The 23,468-nt window shown below is 38.4% G+C and overlaps 2 protein-coding genes across 7 annotated transcripts in view; one reads left to right on the top strand and one right to left on the bottom strand.

The window, feature by feature from the left end:
- The window catches only part of PAPLN (papilin, proteoglycan like sulfated glycoprotein), a 76,711-nt gene extending 63,467 nt beyond the window's left edge, over positions 1–13,244 (top strand). For both annotated transcript variants that reach the window (XM_075282876.1, XM_075282875.1), the window contains 14 exons: positions 523–679; positions 1,498–1,572; positions 2,554–2,623; positions 3,565–3,652; positions 5,924–6,029; positions 6,563–7,034; positions 7,438–7,575; positions 8,306–8,433; positions 8,810–8,954; positions 9,541–9,672; positions 10,543–10,670; positions 11,083–11,191; positions 11,572–11,747; positions 12,508–13,244. In XM_075282876.1, the coding sequence (XP_075138977.1) occupies positions 523–679; positions 1,498–1,572; positions 2,554–2,623; positions 3,565–3,652; positions 5,924–6,029; positions 6,563–7,034; positions 7,438–7,575; positions 8,306–8,433; positions 8,810–8,954; positions 9,541–9,672; positions 10,543–10,670; positions 11,083–11,191; positions 11,572–11,747; positions 12,508–12,671 (2,088 nt within the window). In that variant the 3' untranslated portion in view covers positions 12,672–13,244. The remainder of the gene's footprint in view (positions 1–522; positions 680–1,497; positions 1,573–2,553; positions 2,624–3,564; positions 3,653–5,923; positions 6,030–6,562; positions 7,035–7,437; positions 7,576–8,305; positions 8,434–8,809; positions 8,955–9,540; positions 9,673–10,542; positions 10,671–11,082; positions 11,192–11,571; positions 11,748–12,507) is intronic.
- Positions 13,245–18,921: 5,677 nt separating this feature from the next.
- The window catches only part of NUMB (NUMB endocytic adaptor protein), an 80,119-nt gene continuing 75,572 nt past the window's right edge, over positions 18,922–23,468 (bottom strand). For 3 of the 5 annotated variants that reach the window (XM_075282839.1, XM_075282835.1, XM_075282836.1), the window contains 2 exons: positions 21,213–21,377; positions 18,922–20,835 (listed from right to left, as the gene is read on the bottom strand). In XM_075282839.1, the coding sequence (XP_075138940.1) occupies positions 20,117–20,835; positions 21,213–21,377 (884 nt within the window). In that variant the 3' untranslated portion in view covers positions 18,922–20,116. The remainder of the gene's footprint in view (positions 20,836–21,212; positions 21,378–23,468) is intronic. The other 2 variants (XM_075282837.1, XM_075282838.1) reach the window with 1 other exon arrangement.

Below are 23,468 nucleotides of genomic sequence, written 5' to 3'. Positions count from 1 at the left end.
GAAATATTTCATTATTTATTTGAGATGTATATGCACACGAGCAGTTGTCAAGAACCAGTTATGGTGTTGGCGATATATATGCATAAATGCACACACAACAGTTGCAGATACACCAATTAAGATGCCACTTTCATTCTCCAAAATGGGTATCTTCGGTTATCTAGTTGGCTGCTATGAGCGGTTTCTGTTGGAGGGAATCCAGAGACTGGGATTAGTAGTGCTTTCAGCTTGTCTCAGTAGCTAATAATCTCAACCAAATTTTCTCCGCCTCCATTCCTGGGCTGGTGCAGAGCCGAGGGGGCATGCTGTGTATCTGATGGTGGTGGCTCTTTCACCTGGGACATGTCCTAGAAGTCTTCAGTCCTCTTGAATCTGAGTCCTCCAAACATGTTTTGCAGTGTCCAGTGGAACAGTATTTTCATTGCATTGTGTTTATAAGAAGGTTGAACCCAACCCCCCACGCAGACTGAATTTTAGTGACTAAAAATCTTACTATATATATAATTTTATTTTTTTTTCCAGTGTTCAAAAAGTTGTAATAGTGGTATTAGAAAACGTCAGGTGATCTGTGCTGACAATGATCGGAACTTTTATGAACCAGACGTCTGTGAAGCCTATGAGCCTGACAAACCATCTGTGATAGAGAGCTGTAATATGCAGCCTTGCTATCTGCCGCAGCGTAAGTTTTTTGTTTTTTTGTATTCTACCATCATAAATTCAAGAATAAAGACCTATATCAGTGATTGTGTTGGTGGGCAGACCCTAACGAGATATAATCAGACTTCTGTGTTGAAATAGAAGAGATACCACATTACATGCTAAATTAGACGTCAAGACTAAATCACAAAGCAGCTCACTCACAATGCTTTTTTCAGGCTGTGTTCACAAGGTGCTTCTTAAAATCAATCAAATACCTGCTTTTCCACTTCCAGTAATAAGTGCACATTCACCATTTTGCAGGACTTTTTCTTCCCTCGGATGAGACCAATAGACATTAATAACGATAGTCTGAACCTACCCGAGGCGAGGCATTACTGCAAGTAAAAGCTGCACGCAGTTCTTTGTGAATACAGCACAATGTGAACTCCGCCTCACTAGTTTCTTATTCTATGATGTGTTCAGTGCAATTTTTTTAAAGTCAATATCAGGGGTGGATTGCAAAAAGAGTAGTATCTGTCATATAGGTTCTTACCCTCTCACTGTGTTTTAGGTTTAAAACACACGCACGCACGCATCAACAAAATCTAAATGTATGTCCTTACACTATATTATTGTATTATTCTGCTTCACATCATCCTCCTTAAATTATATGAAATATACAACGAATAATTGGCCATTCACCTATAAAATTGGCCCCTAACCTACAAAGTAGGGTTCTTTGGTGATCTTAGTTTGATTCGATAGAGTTTTGGTTACAGCTGGAATACATGAATTAAAATGCACCAATATTACAATTGTTGGTATTAATCCTATTTTGTTCATTGTATGTTGCTTTAGAGGTTCCCAGTATGCAGGACACTTGGGGCTATGATAATTCAGATCAATTCTCACTTACACGGTACAGACAGCCCAGTAAGTATATGCAAACTTATTTATATGCAAACTAGTCATACAAAGGTGCTACTTATATTACATTTTTACAGTTCAACGACTTATCGGATTATCAAGTAAAGTGGTGTGATTGTAGAATGATGTCACTAAGATTCTAAGGTGGGATAAATGTTATAACTTAAGTAGATAGGAAAGTGTGAAACTCTCAAAAGCAGGGCATTTTATATAGTTAGTGGGGGGATTTGTCAAGCTCCTCCATGCAGGTTTTCTGGTCTACATGGGTGATATTGTGGCACATACTTGGTGCAAGGCCCTATCTTGTACTAAATGTGCACCACATTCCCTATTCTGTGACTTACTCGCCACTTAGGCAAATATATGGAAGAGTGGGGCAGATGGGCAGGTCACCCCAGGACCATATATATATATATATATATATATATATATATATATATATATATATATATATATATATATATATATATATATACCGCTTGCCAGTTTCTGCTGTAGGTTATACAGGTGATCTACGGCATAGATTTCCATTCTGGCTGGAGTGTATTGATAAGTCTGGCATGCCTCGCGTCTATCAGGGACTTTATTAAGGCTGCCATACAAAATGCCTGTCTTATTAAATCTGCCCCATTGTGTTGTGCAACATAATTATTTTTATACAGTTTTGTTTGTAGCTTGTAAATAAAGGAACATTGAGGATAAAACATAGAAAACTGTATTCTTGAGGTTATTTGAGTCTGTGGGTCTTGCACTGAGTAACAGGTCCTGCATTGCCAAGACACAATGTCCCATTTTGGGCAGTTGTCTTTTAAGTAAGGTATTACCTTGGAGCCACCAATTTGCCTCTTATTATAGTTTGACTCTCATTTAAAGATCCAGCTGAACAAGATGGTTGCAAAATATGAATGAAGTTCTGTAATATTTGTATGAAGAATTGTATCGGCTGATTTTGTAAAAAGTATTTTTTTCTCCTGTCTCTATTTCCAGCCCCCACTCCTCCTTCTAGAGGTGAAGATAACTTTATTCCTATAAATCCCCGTGACTGCAGGCGTAGCAGGTAGGAAAGTCACAATGTATATAAACAGGTTGTCAGGGGTTGGAACAACATGGCTACCTTCTTCCTTAAAACAGTGTTACATTTGTCTTACATTGACTTTAGTAGAGCTGAGCTGTAATGCCATACACAAACCATGAACTGGTGTGGCGCTGTTATTGGAAGAAATAAGACAATCTTTATCTAATCCTGGAAAACTTATATCATTTCGCTAAAATGGGAAATAATGGCATCTGTTTGAAGCTTTTGTACTAATGGCTGCATATAGAGTGGTTTTACCACTGTTACCACTGATTTCTGCTATCACTTAGTTTCTGGAGTGTGTACGCCATCTAATATCCTCACACTCGCTGGTATATCACTTCCACCTCATCCTGTCCTCATACAAAGGATACTTAAAATTTCATATTACACACAATGTTAGGAGAAGCTTCTATAAACGCAGTTGAAAGCTACTGCTACAAGTACTGGATAGATGTAAGAATAGTCAATGACTATTGGTATATTGCAGATAGGACAATCTTAAATGGAGGACACACAGCTCCATTATAAATCACTGGGATGTTGTTTATGGCCAGTGCACACAGAGGAAGAAAAGAGAGTGAAAAAAGCTGTGGGGTGAAAAAAGAAAAACCTAAGATTTATGTGTTCTAGTATATACACAGTAGCATTCACGGGCAGCCACAGAACTGCCCTACTTCATGTTATCTGTCTCAGGGTCTATTGCTAGAGATGGATTTCACTGAAAAAACAGGCATTGGACAGGATGTTATAAGGAACTACTAGTGGCTGGCACATTGGAGCGATCTTCAGAAAACCTAATTTTTGGTCAATTAACTTTAATTTTGATTGTCATTTCAACAAACTGGGGCCCACAAGTGCTTCTGGCTATGCCTCTGCTTTCTACATAGAATATAAAACTACATAAATCTGCATTTTGGTAGGTATGGCTGCTGCTCTGATGGTGTGACGGCTGCTCAGGGCCCCAATAATGAAGGATGTCCAAGTGAAAGGAACACACGAGAAGATACTGTAAGTGAAATATGTCTCAATGTCTTGTAACTGTTCACATTGTTGTGTTGAGCGTTGTCTTGTTCACTTTCTTTCTATAAATTTTACGCAATAAAAACTGTAATTTTAAGTTTAGAATGTAAAAATGTAAAAAATTTTTCAATGGGAAATGCAATCTAAAATTTTCATTGGAGACATTTGAGAAAGAGACTCGCACATGCCCCCCTTCATGTATAAGAGGGAACTGTGGATGTGAAAAAAAAAACATATTTTAGGAAATTCCACAGTTTTCACTCCAATTATAATGTGGCTAAAGCAAGGATTAGTGGTGTAAAAAATCACGACGTGATGGATATTTCCATAATATCAACTAAAAAAATAAATATATATATACAGGTATATATATATATATTATACTATACTACTTACTACTAATATTTATATTATATATTATATTGTGGGTTTGGATGTTTGTGGATTTGGATATTTGTTCCTCAATCATGCAAAAACGGCTGAACAGATTTGCAGGAAATCTGCCACATACATAGATGGGAACCCCGATTGAAACATAGGCTACTTTTTATCCCGGTAAATGACATCACTACATGACCGCAGTGAAGGAATTTAGGTTCACACTACACTAAAGGACCTGTGATGATGTCATCACAGGTCCTTGAGCCATTCTCAGATAGGATCATGCTAAGCAGTGGGCGGAGCTACACGCTATTTTGTGGGCAGAGCTATATAGGATGAAGCTGGACATTGTGAAAGCTGAAGAAAATGGAGTCTCTTAGAAGATCAGGAGACTACAGAACATGCAGGCTGTGTGAGGGCAAGAGGACTATATCGGGTGTAGAGTTTCAGTGAGTACTACAGGGAATGTGGTGTTCTGCCTCTGATAGGGGAGGGGGGAGAACTTTGGCACAATTCAGCAACATCCGTTCAGCCCTTTGTAACACAGAAGTTGTTCACACAGTCACATAACAAAACCCCTGTAATCACAATTGCCCGATATAGCAGAGTATAGGCAGCACTGTAGCACACCTCTGTAGGCTCTCCATATGCAAACATGTACATACAGGTGGGTATCCTATGCATATGCATCGATGTAGCAGAGCTGAGACGCGGGAGCAGGCTGAACGAACTCTGGCAAATTTCTGCAACATCCGTTCAGCCGTTTCCAACACAGAAGCTGCTCACACACTGACATAAGAACACCCCTATAATCCAAATGGCCAGATGTAGCAGGGCTTAGGCAGCGCTGTAGCACAGCTGAGTACACTCTCCATATGCAGAGATGTACATATAGTACAACTGAGTATGCTGCGCATATGCAGCGATGTAGCAGAGCTGAGACGCGGGAGCAGGTTGATCATCTACAACAGCAATTGGCTAAATATAAGCGGCTCAGCGCCAACACCAACCTGCAGACGAAGTCGTGGGCAGATGCTAGTATTTATATAAATTTTCTAAAATACTGTATATATTTATCTATCTTATGTACGTACACACCTAGAGATTTTAGATAGATAGAAGTCAAGGAGGTGGTCCTATCAGTGACTGACTGCTATCACTGTATGTAGTTAAAGAGGTGAGGTTGTCAATTACTGATAGGACCGCCCTTTTGACTTCTCAGCATAGAACAAAGATTTTAATTGATAAATGAAAGGTTATACCGACTCTTTCCCCAAGACCTATATACTGTATGTCTGTTCAGTAACTCCTGCTCTATATCATGCTTCCTACAGATTGAATAGCATTTTCCATGTTGCAGGTTCCTTTTAAATAAAATGGTCCATAGCAACACTTTGTGTTGACCTAGGCCAAGGCAATGCATCTCTGCTCGAATGTTATAATTGATGAAATCCAAACATAAAACATCAAAAAATTACCCATAGGAAAAAAAAAAAAAAAAAATTTTCTCATGCAGTATAGTTGCTTGGTTGCTTTCGGGGTGTGAACAGGAGCAGATTTATACTGTAGATATCTGCTATGCCCTACGCTTACAAAGGATGAATTATACTTTCACAGAATTTCTACCATGTTACAAAAACTCTTTCTGGCTGCAAAAATGTTTTATTTTTTGCATGTAGAATTATACAATTAGGATGGAGCATAAGAAGGGTTAATTTTAAGGAGAATTTTTTTGCTTTAACCCTTAAGTTCTATCATGGTGTCTATCATAATGATATGTGTATGATAGACACCATGATAGTACTTACAGGTTAATATATATCAAAACATGGCATTAACATGGACCCGCATATAGTGACTGACTGTATATGATTGTAGATGCCTTCAGATGAATGCAGAACCTCTCAGTATGGATGCTGCTTTGATAATGTTAATAGAGCCTCCGGTCCTATTGGTGAAGGATGTCGAAGTAAACCCAGCTATGGTACGTATGTCTCTGTCTGTAAGTACAAGTCTCTTAGGAGTGGGTGCCCTTGTCCTGTTCAGCTTCTTCTCTAGTGCATTCCCAGTCAGTACAGACTGCAGAATAATTTATGGTGACTTAAACCTTTTCTATGCCCCACATATATATGGTGGATTACCTTATACAGAAGAGGACTATTGAAAATACTTCTCCAGCCCAAGAGAACCTTTGCAAATCTGTTTGACTCATGTTACTTGGGGGGGTTCTCCACAACCTCACATTACTTACCTATATGTATTTTTTTTTTTTTTTTTTAGAAAAGCTGAGTTGCAATACCATAGCATGGCCAATGAATAGTATATGGAGCAATTTGCTTCAGCTCCATACACTGTATATAATAGCTGAACAGCAGGAGTCCTCGGTATTGAACTCTTCCCAATGTTATACTGATACGTTCTCCTATGGATAGGCCATTAGTATGAGGTCTTGGAGAACCCCTTATTGTTGAAAATAATGACTAGTTACACTTATGGTGCCTGTTTTATTTTTGGCAGCTTATCAAACAATGTGTTTACTTCCAAGTGCCCTGGGACCTTGCACTGACTGGACAACTCGCTGGTACTTTGTGCCAGATGTTGGCAAATGCAATCGATTTTGGTATGGTGGCTGCCATGGTAATAAAAACAATTTTGAAACTGAAGAAGAATGTATGCGCTCCTGCCAGAAGATTCCAGGAAGGACCACAGGTACCATAGAGTATAGGTACCGAAAGCGAGGAATGAAATGGGACCGTTTGTCACATGAAAACCCAGGAATGGAAGAGGGAACTGCATATGGATATGAACAAGGGCCCCCTCAAGGGATGGTGAAAACTCTTGACCAAGACTCTGAAGGACGACATCTTGCTGGTCATGAGTGGGATGAACATGGTGTGGGTTATGGAGCATCTCATCCATCCACAGTAAAAACTGGATATGAAGCGCCTGTAGAAGAAGGGCCTTCAGGACGTCACTCCTCCCTTTATCGGTAAAGCATCTTGATAAATTGGTAGCGATGAGCGAGTACTGTTCGGATCAGCCGATCCGAACAGCACGCTCGCCTAGAAATGAATGGACGTAGCCAGCACGCGGGGGCTTAAGCGGCCGGCCGCCGTCAAAGCGGAAGTACCAGGTGCATCCATTCATTTCTATGGAGCGTGCTGTTCGGATCGGCTGATCCGAACAGTACTTGCTCATGTCTATAAATTGGCATTATTAAAGTGGTCATGCAGGATTAGAAAAAACTTTTTTTTTTTTGTGTTTGGGGATCTCAATAGTGTGCCCTCCTGTGATCATCTCATTATTGGGGCCTACATCAGACAGCCCCTTTTAAGTAGGTTTATAATTTATCAGTTTGAAATAAGTGTTGTCTTTTTTTTTTTTTCTTTAAGAATCATTCTGGACAAGGCAGAATCCTCAGCAATGGAGGCATCGGTCGGACAAACTATACGTCTGCTTTGCAGGGTCAGTGACTACCCTTTCCCCAGGGTGGAGTGGCAGAAAGATGGAAGTCCTGTGTCTTCTACCAGGTCAGAAGTCATAATATTTATTTATAATATTTAATCATATTTTGAAAGCGTATAAATTGTATGATTACAAATTAACCCTTAAGTACTATCATGGTGTCTATCATAATGATATGTGTATAGTAGTGGTGTATGATCGACACTATGATAGTACTTAAGTGGTAAAGGGAATTTTCCATCTCGGGTTTCACATTCTCTCCTGTCTCCTCTCCTTCCTGGTTTCAGTAAAAATTTGGTGGGTGGGGTTAGCCTATATGTGATGTACAGCTCAGCTTTGATGCAAATTAGTGTTACAGCCCTGTTGGCTAGTATACCCTGTGGTTTCTCTTAGGGAGAGGTGTCATGTATGTTGTATGACATTTAGTGTTACCACCCACTTATCTACGGTAGTATACCCTAAATTGCATTAAAACTAAAAGCCTTATGTTTGGAATGGCTGAACGCATTTGGATAGACAAAACATGAAAATGCGTAGGGTAACATTGCTAGATGGTGTATATTTTTGGGCTTTTCAGACCTGGTGATGGGTCCTCTTTAAGGGAACGATAACATGCACACTGTCTTGATTGGATTCAGATTAAGACTATGGATAGATGGGACCAATTATCTTTAAAGGCCAGGAGTTTGTAGTTTACAAACATTTTGCCATCAGCAAAAATCTTGATTTTCAAAAAAAAAAAAAAAAAGTGTGTATATATATATATCAATAAATTATAATAATTGAATCTAACAGGCACACATACCAGTCAGATAGCTCCTTAGTGATCAGCAACGTCCGTCTTGAAGATACTGGCAATTATGTATGTATAGTTTCAAATGGAAATCGAAGAGAGACCCACAGAGTGCGGCTTCAAATCAAGGGTTTGTACAATGATATGTCTACTACTATTATATAATATAATTAGATAAATACTAATTTAGAGTTACCGGTAATTTTTTTTACTGCTTCTATATATAATAGTCATACTTATTGGATGAGGATATAGGGCCTATGGTAAAGTTATTGGTGTAGGGTTAATACAGTCTACTTTATAATAAATATATATATATATATATATAGTGTGTGTGTGTGTGTGTGTATATATATATATATATATATATATATATATATATATATATATATATATATATATATAAAAAATTTATTTAATAAATAATTGAAGTAGTTGTTGATAGAGCCAGATTTCGTTTGCTGTCTTAAGCCATATATCTTTGCTTGTTGATTTTATGTTTATAGAGTTAGAAACCAGTGAACATCACGGAGCACATGGCCATGGTCACGTAAGAGAAGGACATGAATATGCGAGGAGAACAGATATTTTTGCTTCTCAGACATCAAGAGACCACTTGCAGGGCAGTCGTGGTACACACACAGGAAGGAGGTATTCTAAAATTATATGATAAAATGACATTCCCAGTAAGCAGAAAAAAATATGCAAATATGCAGCTGGTATTATTTAAAAATAAAATTGTAATCTATAACTATAGAAATACATTTGTATATGTACAAACAAACGCAATGTCATCTGTTCCTGTAGTCGTAGACTTCTAACTGTTTTAGAGTATAACTGTAAAATAGGACTACACTGCATTTTTTTGTGGTTTATAACCATGAAAATACATTGGAAATGTTTTTGGCACAATAAAAAAAAAAAGTTAGGGCAACACAGTGGCCCAGTGGTTAGCACTGCAGCCTTGCAGCACTGGAGTCCTGGGTTCAAATCCTGACAGGAACAACATCTGCAAGGAATTTGTCTGTTCTCCCCGTGCTTGTGTGTGGATTTCCTCCCACTCTACAAAGACATACTGATAGGGAGAAAAAAAAGAAAAGTACATTGTGATCCCTATATGGGGCTCACAATCTACATTATAAAAATAATAATAAAAGTTTAACATACCATTTAGTTCTATGTGATGTGTGCTATAATTCAAAAAATAAATTGTAAAAATGTGTTGTGATCTCTTTAGGACAATTTTAACAGGCCCTATAGCAGTGGAAGCCAATCTTGGTCATCGAACAAGACTCAATTGCCAGCTTGAAATTTCTCCCAGCACTACAGTAGAATGGCAAAAAGACGGGTTGCCACTGCCTTCCGCTAGGTATGACCGTGTAACAAAATGGTGCTACAAATGCTTGTATTGTTTATAGATTTTGTGAACAAATTCTCTATTATTCTCACTCCAATGCACTGGAAATTTTTAAAAATGTAAGTTTGGAAATAGCTTTAATATTATCATATTATTATGTATAGTTAGTTATATGTATTCCCATGATAACAGACTACAAATAAACCCAGTGTAGTCTAACTCCCTTTCATCTGACTTTATTTCTTGATTTACTGTATTTTGTGATCTTTATATTTTCCTGTTCTTTAGATAATTTCTTTTTGCAGCAGCATTTCACTTGTTAATACACTAATGATCAGTGGCTACAACTGGAACGGCAGAATTTTATTTATTTTTCTATAAAGCAGGGCCCCATAGCAGCAGCTATGGCAGTTATGCCCATAGATATTGGCACACTCTATCCTATCCATATCCTTCTGTCTTTTCATGTAATTCCAGACAGACCCAATGAGGAGAAGATTCACCAGATTTATTAAAAGGTGTATGCTATTAATAAATTTGGCACATCTGGCAGCCGCCCATGTACTATAACATGTAGGTATGCCAGTTATGATCGGGTATAGAATTTCCCTATAATAACTGGCAGGAATTATAATAAATCAACCACTCCCCTTTTTCAATCTGCTAAGTGCTACATGAAAGATATAAAGTCATCATTTTTAGTGGAAAGTTGCCCATGTGTTAAAATTGTTTTACGCCAATTTCTTGCATGAAAATAATGAACGTTCCCCATTTACCCAAGGAAAGCAATGTATTTCTGAAGTTATTTTTTAAGAACTTCTAATCACAACTAGCACATTGGTATTATTGACAGTGTACCTGGGCTTGACCTATTGTTTGCAGGTACAGAAAACATGCCGACGGTTCTCTTGTTATAAGTCGCGTGAGCTCAGAAGATGACGGACTCTACACGTGTGCGACAACAACTGGATCCCGGAGGGAATTCAAACAAATACAACTTACAATTAAAGGTTTGCAAAAAAAAAAATATCAGACTGCTACACATACTGAAGATAATATTGATTATTTGAATATTGATTATTTGCTGCATTTAGAAGGCCTTATTTTAGTATTTGTCTAGTTCTGGGCCAACCAATGATCTTATGCGTTCTCTTACAGTATCTCTCTCTATGGAAGCCTATATCTGTATAGGTCCAGCACATATTTGTCTTCAGGGATTATTTCACACATTAAAAACAAAGTGCAATAATCCTTAATGTTATATACACCTCATTTCTTAATTGTCAGTCTTCCTCTGCCATGATGAGGAGAAAAAATAAAAATAAATAAATAAAATATATATATAATTTTTAGAATTTGATTTTTTTTTTAATGAAAAGCCAAAATAATGCATACATTCTCCTTTATTTTTTTCTATTTCAGGGGAGCTGAAGATAACTGAGCCACCTGATAGTGTTACTGTGGCAGAAGGGGAAGATGCTTCTCTGCGCTGTGTAGTCAGAGGTGACAATGTCAATGTTCAGTGGTCAAGGTAATAGTTATGATTTAATAAAGTTGCTGATTGGAAACAATTTATTATGGAAAAGAATAAGTTATTGATGTGTAATATTACATGTCCCGAGTGAAAATGCCCAGTAGCCGGATGTGGCATTTCCCAAACAAAAGCAGCTATTCGCTGGGGGTACAAGGACCAGGATTCTGGGGTTTGCAGTCTGGTTGGGCAAACACTTTAAATAAATGGGTGTGTAGGATGTACCCCATAGAACATATAGTAATACAAATACTGTATGTATGAAAAATAGAATATGATAGAAATTATATTGATTCATGTTGAGATTGAATTTGAATTGTTGCACTTCAAATGTATAAGCTGATTTTTCATTCCTGACACCCCTTATGTCGCCCCTCTAGGAATGGTGTTCCAGTGCAACCAGATGGACGACATACTTATGTATCACATGATGGTAGCCTGATAATAAGAAACACCAAGGCAGCAGATGAGGGATCCTATACATGCAATGCATACAGTGGCACACACTCCACCAGCGCTAGTGCAGACGTCAGAGTGAACAAGCAAACGACAGAAGGTGAGTCCTATATATGCCCAATTTATCTAAATAGGTACTGTGACTATTTTCTATATATCATACCCTCAAAGAAGTGTCTCACTTTCATTAAATAAATGTTATTCTTCAGATAATGAAAAGATAGATTGGAAAATTGTATATATTATTATACGTCTATTGTTCTCTGGTTGCATTCACTCAGTAGCTACCGCTATATTCAGCAAATAAACATGCTGTGATTACAAAAAAAAATAATGTAATATCTGTATATACTTGATGTGTTAGGGAGTGTGTAATTTTCCCCAACATGTTAATTTACAGTGTGTTTGCCAGGTCTCCAAAGCCTATTTGCTGCAGAATATGCTGATCTGTTACATGGACAGTAATATTTCCCCAAGGTCATCAAATGTGAGCAGTCATCGCCATCAATATTACCAGAGCTCTCTAGCTCTGCACCAATTACGCACATGTATCCAGCTTGTCCTAGAGACGTTCTGTGACCAGGCGTGCGATCTATGGGAATACTTCATTATTTATAGCTGATTTTGCATCTCATATTTTGGTTTCTCCTGAGGCCATGTCATGTCTGTAATAGAGGATCTATGGACAGTGCAGTTGTGCACATCAGTATTTGTGACCATCCAAGGAGTTCTCCATTTGGGCTTAGGAAAATATATATATATATATATATATATATATATATATATAAAAATTCTATTCATATTAAAACAATAGAATAAGATGCAGCAGATGTATAAATTTATCCATTTTTTTTCATCAGCCTCATCCATGGATCCCAGTAATACATGCATTGACCAACCTGAACTGGCCAACTGTGATCTTATCGTTTATGCCCAACTCTGTGCCAATGAGTACTACAGCAGCTTCTGTTGTGCCAGCTGCTCTAGACATCGCTCAGAATCCAGTCAAAGACACCATGGCTAAGAAACCTTTCTGAAACACATCCGTGCTTCAATGATGGAAAACAACTTGGAGCCTGGACCTTGTCCGCCTCTGCACCCTTGGATGTGTGACTTACAAAGGGACACAAAATAAGCTTGGTGGTTGCTCCAAGCTCATGTATGAACTATCCCAAATTGACAAATAACCTAAAAAAATTTACTATATTGTATTGTAATAAGAAATCCTCCTGTAGAAAAAAAAAATAATGAAACTTACAAGATATAGAATGGAAAAAACAAACTTGTAAGGGGGTATATACTAAATCTGAACTGTAACGCATAATGACAAGTGATTGATGGCGATGACTTTTGTGACATTTTGTTGTGTATTATATATTGGGATATTTTGTATAGTTTCTATGTCTGTTTCAAAATCTCACTAAGAATATTTTATTAGTGATGGGGAATATTGTACAATAGGACTAGATGATGAATTATGTCACTTAATGACAGGAACAGACCTGTTGTGTGATCCATGGAAGTCAGTGGAAAAGTTGCAGTTACAACTGTTAGGCTGATGCCCCACTTTGGGGAAACGTAGTTTTTTTTTTTGTGGGTTTTTAAGCCAAAGCAAAGAATGACTACAGAGGGAATGGGAAATCTAGAAGACGTTCTTATATTTCTACCTTCTGCTCAGTCCACTCCTGGCCTTTGCTCAAAAAACCGCAACACAATCTGCGTTTCCGCAATGTGTGGCTTTAGCCTTAAGGTTCTGTTCACATTAGTCGTAAGAGCATACAGGACTATTTCTGTTAAATGATGGGACTCTAAGAAGTCTACACTGTGTGTTGCCATTTTTATCTGTTCTAGTCTTAATTCTAAGCAGAAGTCATATGATACCAGTGTGTATCAGAATCTGTATTACAGATGTAACGCCTGGACCCCAAGTGGTCTACAGCAGTAAAACTACAGCATTGTTATGGTACAGTAAGTTTGCTTCAGCACAACCTCCAAGGTGTGACAGCTAGTGAGTGACACATATAAGACGTCTAAGAAGTCTCTCGACAGCTAGTAAGGCAGAAGTCAGAATCTAGCTCTGGGCTTGGGCCTCACTTATTCACTGACACAATACATCTTACAGCCCATGTGGCTCAAAATACAGCATCAGAAGTTGCATGTGAGATTCCAGCACGATAGCAGTATTCCCTTGGTAGCAGGAAAGCTAAACCTAAGAATAAGTATTGCTAAATGTTAGTATTTAAAATAAAACTGATAAATACAGGGTAGGAGTAAAAAAAAAACAAAAAAAAAAAAAACTTAGTAAGAGATGATTGTCTGTCAAGACGTCACTACTCCTCCCTCCTTAAAGTATATTAAGGCTTAAAACATTCACAAGGTGTCTTAGTTGCACATTAGATAATCTTTATTTGTTGCAGGGATAATATATAGGGTCAACTATAAGTGGCCTCAATCCTTAAATGGGTATTCCCATGAACAACAGTTTTTAAATTTATAGATGTTAAATATTTTTGCAATTATAAGTAATTAATAGAGATGAGCGAACACTAAAATGTCAGAGGTTCAAAATCCGATTCGAAAAGCCGCACACTGTTCGACTGTTCGAACCCCATTATAGTCTATGGGGGGAAATGCTCGTTTCAGGGGTACGCAACAATCGATAAAATTATACTTACCAAGTCCACGAGTGACGGTCGGGCTGGATTCTCCTTGAAGTCTTCTCCCGGCGCAGAGCCCCCGCGGCGTCTTCCGGCTGGAATTCACTCTGCCTAGGCATCAGAGCCTAGGCAGAGCCGACTGCGCATGCGAGGGCATGCCTGCGCATGCGCAGTCGGCTCTGCCTAGGCCCTGATGCCTAGGCAGAGTGAATTCCAGCCGGAAGACGCCGCGGGGACAAGACTTCTAAAGGTAAGAGAAGAACCAGCGTTGATTGGCTGACTGTATAGCATTCTGCCAAACAACGCTGGTTCTGCATCGAACCTTAAACTTCGAACAGCTAGTAGTGTTCGATCGAGTACGAGTTTTTCGAATAGTGTAGTATTCGATCGAACACCTACTCGCTCATCTCTAGTAATTAACCATTTTGCAGTGCTTTAAAGATTTTCTCTATCTTATTGTCTTGATCGGTTGCCAGTAGATACGACCATGAATGCAGGAACTTTCTAAGGTCTGGAAATCAGCTATGATTTCCCCATTGTCCCTGGGTTATCTTCTCATACATGTAGTGTACCTGGGCTATCAGGCAGACACACTAAGAAAATCATAGCTGGTTCTTGACAAGTCCCAGACCACAAAGTTTCTGCATATGATCGTAACCATTGGCAACCAATCAAAACAGATGTCACCACAAAGAAAGTTAGAGAAAGTAAAAAATTCTGCAGAGTTTAAGATTTATATTCGCAAAAATGTTTAACTTTTAATAATCTACAAATATAGATTAGATTATGTTCATGGGAATACCCCTTTAAGAGTGTACTGATACTTTGCATCTGGGGTGACAGTAGATTTACTATAAATGTATGAATGTAGACCATGACAAATCTGTTCCAATTTCAGCAACATATTTTAAGTGTATAAAGTTACTGGCTGAATATGATTGATGGATAATCTTAGCAGGTAATCTATCTAAGCTTATTTTAAGGGTAACCTTCACCTTTTGAGACATTTATAGTTAGTAAAGTCTGTGTAAATCGATTTTATATAATCATAGTGACTGGAATTCCTAAATTCCCTGCATAGACAAATGTACAAATTTAACATTCTCTTTGTCTACAGATACTTGGGATGTGGACACCTTACGGAGATTGTAGTGGGTTACGCTAGGTTCACACCTGCGTTCGGGTTTTCGTTCTTCTGGTCTGCTTGGGGACCTGAAAAACGGAAACCCAATCCGCTTAAAAAACGGTAACCTGCAGAGCCCGTTTCCAGCACTACTCTGTCCTGGAATGGTACTACATCTCCATTGATGGATAAGCCATCAATATAAAACAGTATGGCTCCCTATAGAGGTTTTACCAGAATGTTATAAGGTAGTGTGTATATTCAGTGAACTTGTACGTTTATAGGATAGTCCAGCATAGCAATGTATATCACTTGCCATTTCATGTCAGTTTAGAGCAGTTTCTAGAAGGAAGGAAAAAAAAAAAAGAATTTCTAGACCTCTTTGTATCCATTACAAATAACAATTCCAGTCTTGGGTCCAAAATTCTGTGCGGATCTATTTGCTACCTACAGAAACAAGTGACATTGTGTTAATCACAACTACCAGGATAAAATATTAAACATAAGGATTAAGATTAAATATATCCTACTGTAAACTACATGTTAAAAAGGAATTAAATAAAGTTGATCTCCAGTAAGAAATTTCATTTTGTGTAATACAATACTATGGAGTTTGGGATTTTTTTAAAAAATGTGTATTTATAGCTAGAAAGAAAACTAATATAGGAGGATCTTAAATTTTTTTTCAGGAACTTGAAACTATCTGAAACATATATTCAACAGAAAACCGGTCTAAAAGGGAAGAGAACTATAATAAAAATGTGGCATGCTCTGTGGGAGAAGCAGTGCTCTAGGAGAAATACGCATTGCCATACTAAAGCACCATGCTGGGTGACGTGTGGAGCTTCTACGAGGTGTAGAAAAGTCAGGGGGTGTGAAGTCTGGATCAGTCCAGAGTTATCTTTATGATTTGTTGGAGTTCATTTATTTTCTAATACAAGACTAAATTCCCTAAAGTTAAAAAAAAACAAAAACCACCCCAGGACTTTTTTCTTGGACGTATGCTGCTAACCTATTTTAGAAATGTAAGGCCCGATTCACATCTGTGTTTGGGTTTTCCGTTCGGAGGGTCCTAAATGGAAATCCAATCTGCATAATAAAGCAATTACCTTAGGAAACCTGCAAACCCCCATAGGCTATAACGGGATCTGAGTTGTTTCCACTTGAAAAGGCGAAAAATGCAGAGAGGGGAACGGAATACCCGAAATTAGAAAAAGTGCTGGTGTGAACCCATTGTAACCTCAGCTGAAAGACTCATGAACATGGAGCCTGTACATTAGTGCCCAGTGGTGGCAGGTTGATTTAATGTAGTTCTCCTGAAAGTTAAAAAAAATAAAAAAAAATAAAATCACATCTTAGTTTTCTTTGCTAAGTGGCCTTGACATCAAGAACACATTTAGGCTGAGTCCCACGCAGCTTTTTTTTTTTTTTGTCACAGATTTTGCTGCTTTTTTTGAGCCACTATCAAGATTGGCTACAAAAGGAATGGAAAATAAATAGGATTCTGCTCAATCCACTCCTGGCTTTGGCTCAAATAAAACACATGCAGTAAAATCTGAAAAAAAAAAAAAAAGTTTCCACAATGTTGGGCTTCAGTATAAGATTTTCAATGATTTAGGTAAACTACAAAAATAAGTTATCAAAATCAAATTTTCTCATTAACAAGTGAATTTAAAAAAACAAAAAACTGTCTAATTGTCAGTTTTACTTTTGCTTAGTATATAGGTTTTCTTGTAATATGTATATAGGTAAACGCCAATACAAGGTTTTGGAGTGTATAAATGCTAAAAATATGGTTGTGGAATGTATTACTTCTGTATGGTGACTCAAATATATGTTGTCGTCTTAGAAATTAGTATTTTGCAATATTTGTACAATGTTCATAGCTTTATACAGGATACAGTAAACTTTTGACACCAGTAAGTGTCTGGTCAACCTAGAATACACATTCTCACTGCTGTTGATGGATCCGTGGCCTGTTTGCATCTCTGTTTAGTACATGTTGTATGTTAGAATGGGGACTATATCTCACAGGGCATGCCTGGTCTGATATGTCCCTGCATCAGCTTTCTCTAATAAGAATTCTGGTTAAAGGAAGTCTATCATGGTCTCTAGTGATTTCTAACTGAGCAAATATTTGCATAGCCTTTAGAAAGGCTATTCCACATATATATTTTGTTTGTTAATCCTTCCAAACGTTTTTTAATTAGCCTACTTTTATCGATATGCTAATTAGCCAGCAACAAGCTCCGGAAGGTCAGTGAGCACTGTCTGCTGTGTGTGCACAGGGAGAGGGGAGAGCAGGGAGGCTGATGAGTTATCCCTGCTTTTTCCTTACAACATCAGATGATTGTCAAACTCCATCAACAGTCTAAAGCAAATATATTTTTTCATTGCGTAAAAGTGTGCTTTAAGAACGTATTTTTCAAATCATCTTTAGGTACTCCTACTCCTCCACTTACTCCAGCATCACATTGTTTAGGACTGAGACAATACAGAAAAGTTGTCTGCATATCATTGCCTCAGTCTTCACACATGTGATGTTGCAGACTGTAGTAACAGTAACTCTAATACAATTCTGCATGTCCAGGACAGTTGTGGTTGCTGATGGAAACCAAATGTTCCCTATTGGCAGATAATGACTGAAGGTCTTGCATAAGACACTTCCTTTGATGCCACACTTTAGGCTAGATATGCCTTTGTAGAGTTAAATTAGTGATGTATAGAGATGAGCGAACAGTAAAATGTTTGAGGTTAGATATTCGTTTCGAGTAGCCCCTCAATATTCGACTACTCGAATCCAATATCGAACCCTATTATAGTCTATGGGGGAGAAATGCTCGTTTCAGGGGTAGGCAACGTTCGATCAAATTATACTTACCAAGTCCACGAGTGAGGGTCGGGCTGGATCCTCCGTGCAGTCTTGTCCCTGCGGAGTCTTCCGGCTCTTCATTCACTCTGCCAGGCATCGGGCCTGGGCAGAGCCGACTGCGCATGCCCGCACTACAAGCGGACATGCGCAGTCGGCTCTGCCTAGGCCCGATGCCTGGCAGAGTGAATTAAGAGCCGGAAGACGCCGCGGGGAAGCTGCACGGAGAAGACTTCTAAAGCTAAGAGAAGAACCAGCGTTGATTGGCCGACTGTATAGCATTCGGCCAATCAATGCTGGTTCTGCATCGAACTTTTACATTCTAATAGAGAGTGGTACTCGATCGAGTACGAGTATTTCGAATACTGTAGTATTCAATCGAATACCTACTCGATCAAGTACTACTCGCTCATCTCTAGTGATGTACAGTAAATATCTGAACATACAAATGGTAAAATCCACACAAGAGATAGATACACAAGTAATATCTATAATTTTGAGCTCATAGGGATCGGCATATTAGGCATTCCTGGTATGTATAGTAGTTAAACTAAAAAGACTATATAAACTTAATTGTAATATACATGAGCTAATATAAAATAAAACAAAGTGGCAAAGAAAAATGAATGATTTCCACCACCAATGTTTATTCTGTTAAAGTAAATTGGTACAAATATACACATGACTGTAAGACCGAAACTTACAGATAAAGATGAATCTCTGGATTGAGGTATACAAGAAGCAATGAACAAAAAAAGAGGAACACAGGAATAGTGAAGAACATAAAACAGGCTGTATAAGTCAATAGGTATACTGTGCATAATAGTGGTATTAAAACTCTAAACTGTATATATTAATATATATGAGAAAATATATATTAATATATAAAATATATAAAACATACATATAAAACAAGAGACCAGCAGTTTGTCAAAGAAAACAACATTTATATAGATACATATATATATTATATTAGGCAATATTGAATTGTGGAAGAAAAAAAAAATATATATGAGACAGGCTTTCTGCAATGGCTTTTCCACCACGCAAATACTGTTCTTCAATCTGCTGTTAAAAGTACAATAGATATTTCACTGCTCGTGATTGTTAAAGCAATGGCTACTTACATCTGAAGGTGACGTGCGGCATGAAGATAAAACCACAAGCGGTCCAGTTTATTCCCCCCCCATCTTTCGGATAAGAATTAGCAGCTAAATCAAATCTTATATACATTACTAACGTCTGAACCCTCTCTTCGTTTTAACCTTTGGCAAGATTACTTACATACTTATACAACCATGAATTAACCCAAAACTATTTAAAATATCTGCATAAAAAATAAAGATTTTGGCTTTATTCCCTCGGCTGCCATTCAGTGCTGTGACGTGCACTGCAGCCCCCCATGCGCCTGGCAGCGCCAGGTTCATAACATCTGCCCTATAACACCCTATATACATATAATAATTTCTTCTTATAGTGATTTGGAAGCTCAGGCACTACTACATTGCTTTGCAGAGAGTCATATCTCCAGTAGGTAGCCATGTTTAGAAACCAAATGAAAATAATAGGTCCATCTTTTCATCTTCAGTCCCATGACTACAGCACAGAATCTTCTCTGATGTGTGAGGGAAGCCTATGAAAGATGTGAAGAACACTGATAATATCCCATGGTTTTGTATAATACAGTTTTCTGTTTTTGGTGAACATTGCAACTTCCATGCCCCTCATTGGTCCATTTCTAAAGTATCCTATAGAGATTTTATGAGAAAAATAATTGTTTCTATCAGTCCCCACTTTGTAGACCCACGTCCATGGCTGCTTTAAAGTTCTATTTCAAATGTCTTCTGGAGGTCGCTGGAGAAGGGGTTAGTTGGGGAAGGGTTACCTCGAGCTTTTGATTTGCTCTCTAAAGCGGCCCACTGGGCTTCAAACGGGTCTATAGCAGCAGCAGAGGAAGTCTGCCCTTGTTGGTGCTTGGCACCCGAATCCCAACCACTGCTTTCTACTCCATTGAATGCTACGGAACCATTTTGCTGCTGAGGAGGTGGTTTGAAGAATGGACTGCTGGTGGTGCTGTTTGTCTCATAGGTTGGGAATGTCTGTTGCTTGACCAGACCTGGCGACGGCTTCGGCTGATAGACTTGAGGGTGACCGGCAGCTCCAAATACATTAGCAACCATCTGTGAAGGTGTAATACCAACAACTGGCACGCTAGGAGCTGGGTAGCTCATTCCATTCGCTACAGGGTAAGGCTGTTGCACAGGCATAAATGTAGGAGGCATAGCTGGGACTATGGCAACTGGCACAGTTGGTGGAGCTATGAAAGTGTTTGTTGGGTAAGGCTGTGGAGGATTTGGTGCAGGAGGAGCAACAACTGGTTGCAAGAGTGGTGGTGCCTGAATGACTGGAGCTGGGACAGGGGATTGTCTTTGTTGGGCCATCACAGTTTTGGACACCTCTTCAAGCCAACGGTCTGCCTCTGAGGGAGTCCTCTTGTGACTGGACTGGACTACACTAGGTGCGGTTACAAATTCAGACCCTGTGGGGGTGGGGAAAAATAAAAAGATTTAGTTTCATGTGAAGCTCTTAATACTCATCTTAATATTTTCTTTATACCCCACAAATCAAAATTCCACCTACAGAACCAGGAACAAAGAATAGATGTATCCAAAATAACTTGGGTATCATAATTCAAGGCAACAAAGGGTGATAACATGTAATGTCACATTAGGTTACGGATTCAACATAAACAGACAAGGGGGCTATAGATTATGATCTGTGCTGTATAGATTATGTATACAGAAGTTTTTGGGACCATGTTCAGTCCACATATTTCTTGAAGACTGAACGCTTAGGTTGATATATGCAGCAATGTGAATGGGTTCATGCAGGACTTTCCAAGTTGTGTCGCCTTACCAACAACAGTGGCCACAGACGGCGCTCCAGTGCTAACAACTTGTGCAGGTGCTGTGGGAGCATTTGCCCATGGATTGGTCTCACGAACAGGTGCTGCTATGGGAGCCACAGAGACTTGTACAGGCTTAGGTGCAGGCAGTGTGAATGCAGAGGCAGTGCCATTCACTGAAACATGACAATGAAGAGGTTAGTTCATGCAGGGATGTGCACATAGCAAAAAGATTTCCAGAACTAGCTGGATTAAGCCTAAAATAGTGGAAAGACAGTGGGGGGATTTATTAAGACTGGCAGCTAGTCTCTGCTGGCATCAGATGAAATAGAATAATTTACAAGATCTCATGCAGGTACACGTGCCATAAAAGAGCTGGCACAGATTTCACTTATAATGGCCACCATTTTACTGGCACAATTTACAAGAAATTTTTTGTAAAAATTGTGTGAGTGGGGGAGGGGAAGAGAGGGAGAGAAGTTAAATTTTTGCACAAACAAAAAATGAATTTGTACCAATACAAAACTATATAATTAAAAAACCCTCAATGTATTATGCAAAACCTTTTCTTGTGTTACATCATTAATAGTCCTATAGACTAAATTAAAGGGGTCTTCTGGAACTTTGCTAGTGATGACCTATATTTGTACTATATCAGTTGCATATTGGTGGTAGTCAGACCCCCAGCACCCCCCATTAATAAGCTGACTGCAGTGCCCACCGTGCACAGAACCAGCCACAATCAGTCTACAAAGTACTAGGAGACCATACCTGGCTATTACAGTTCATCCCCATTCAACTAAACTTGGACCCCCACCAACCTGCTATAGATGTCCTACTATAATGAGAACATAAAAACTTCCAGAAAGCCACTTTTAAATTGTGAATTCACATTTGTGTTCAATAGCAGCTTTATTGTAGCCATATACGGAAGTCAAACCTGCCTAATCCTCCTTGTCCCAAACAGAAGATGATCGTTTATCTACATAGTATGGCTTGTGAAAGTTACACTGTTCCACAGGTTACAGTATCCCATCTCTACAGTTGGGTTATATATAAGTCAATGCTATAGTCATTTCTGAGGAGTTCACTCTGAAGTCCTGGAAAAATGTTTACAGCAATTTTTTTTTTTTTTTTTTTTTTTTAACCCTGCTGTTCTGTTCGGGTCAATATGACCCGAAATGATTTTTGAGACCCTGCAGATTTTTTTAAAATGAGGATTTGAAACTAGTGGTTCCTTGACTTTTCCTCATTTGTGGAGCTCTACATTTTTTTGTTTTGTTTTTGTCTTTTTTTTGTTTACTTTTTGCTACACGCTGATTGTTACACTTGTACTGTTCGGGTCAATATGACCCGATAGCATTTTATACTGTTCTACAGGTCTCTGATTATTTCTGACTGCAAAAGTTATGTTTTTTTATATGTACTTCATTCCCAAATGGTGGTGGTTTCACTGTTCTTATCAGTAGGCAAGTAATTATCTAGTCTGTTTGTGAGAGAGGAGACTGGTTGTCTATCATTCAAAGGGTAAAAGTTTGTGGAATTGCGAATCCGGTCGCCACATATTTAGAGCTACAATGTGTCTTGAAAGGTTTCATGACATTTCGAGAGTACTGCGGTTTGATTCTAAAACAGATAGAATGGAAAGAAGAGCTAATGATAAACTAGCCCCTATTAGAAATGTTCGGAATCAATGGGTAGAGATTCTACCAAAATTGTATAACAGTGGTGAAAATGTAACTGTTGATGAGCAACTGGTGGCATTCCGAGGTAGGTGCCCATTCAGACAATATATACCAAGTAAGCCAGCAAAATATGGCATCAAGATCTGGACACTTTGCGACAGCAAAAGTTCATATGCTCTAAATGTTCAAGTGTATACAGGAAAAGCCCCTGATGAAAGACCTGAAAAAAATCAGGGTATGCGTGTTGTTCTAGATTTGACTCATGGACTAAAAGGACAAAATGTCACATGTGACAACTTTTTTACATCCTATCAACTAGGCCAGATGTTGAAGAAAAAACAACTTACCATGCTGGGTACTATGAGAAAAAAGAAACCTGAACTACCGCAAGGTATCCTTAGCAAGAGAGAGGTTACAGTTCTACTTTTTATTTTTCTGGAAATACAACTGTTGTTTCTTATGTTCCAAAAAAACCCAAACCGGTAATTCTCATGAGCACAATGCACCATGACAATGCCGTAAGTGATAGAGAAGACAGAAAGCCTGACAATATTTTGGATTATAATGCCACAAAGGGAACAG

Source organism: Leptodactylus fuscus, chromosome 7 (genome assembly GCF_031893055.1).
Source record: "Leptodactylus fuscus isolate aLepFus1 chromosome 7, aLepFus1.hap2, whole genome shotgun sequence".
NCBI lineage: Eukaryota > Metazoa > Chordata > Amphibia > Anura > Leptodactylidae > Leptodactylus > Leptodactylus fuscus.
Note: the sequence above shows the minus strand (reverse complement) of the source record. Positions and strands in the feature narration are given on the sequence as shown.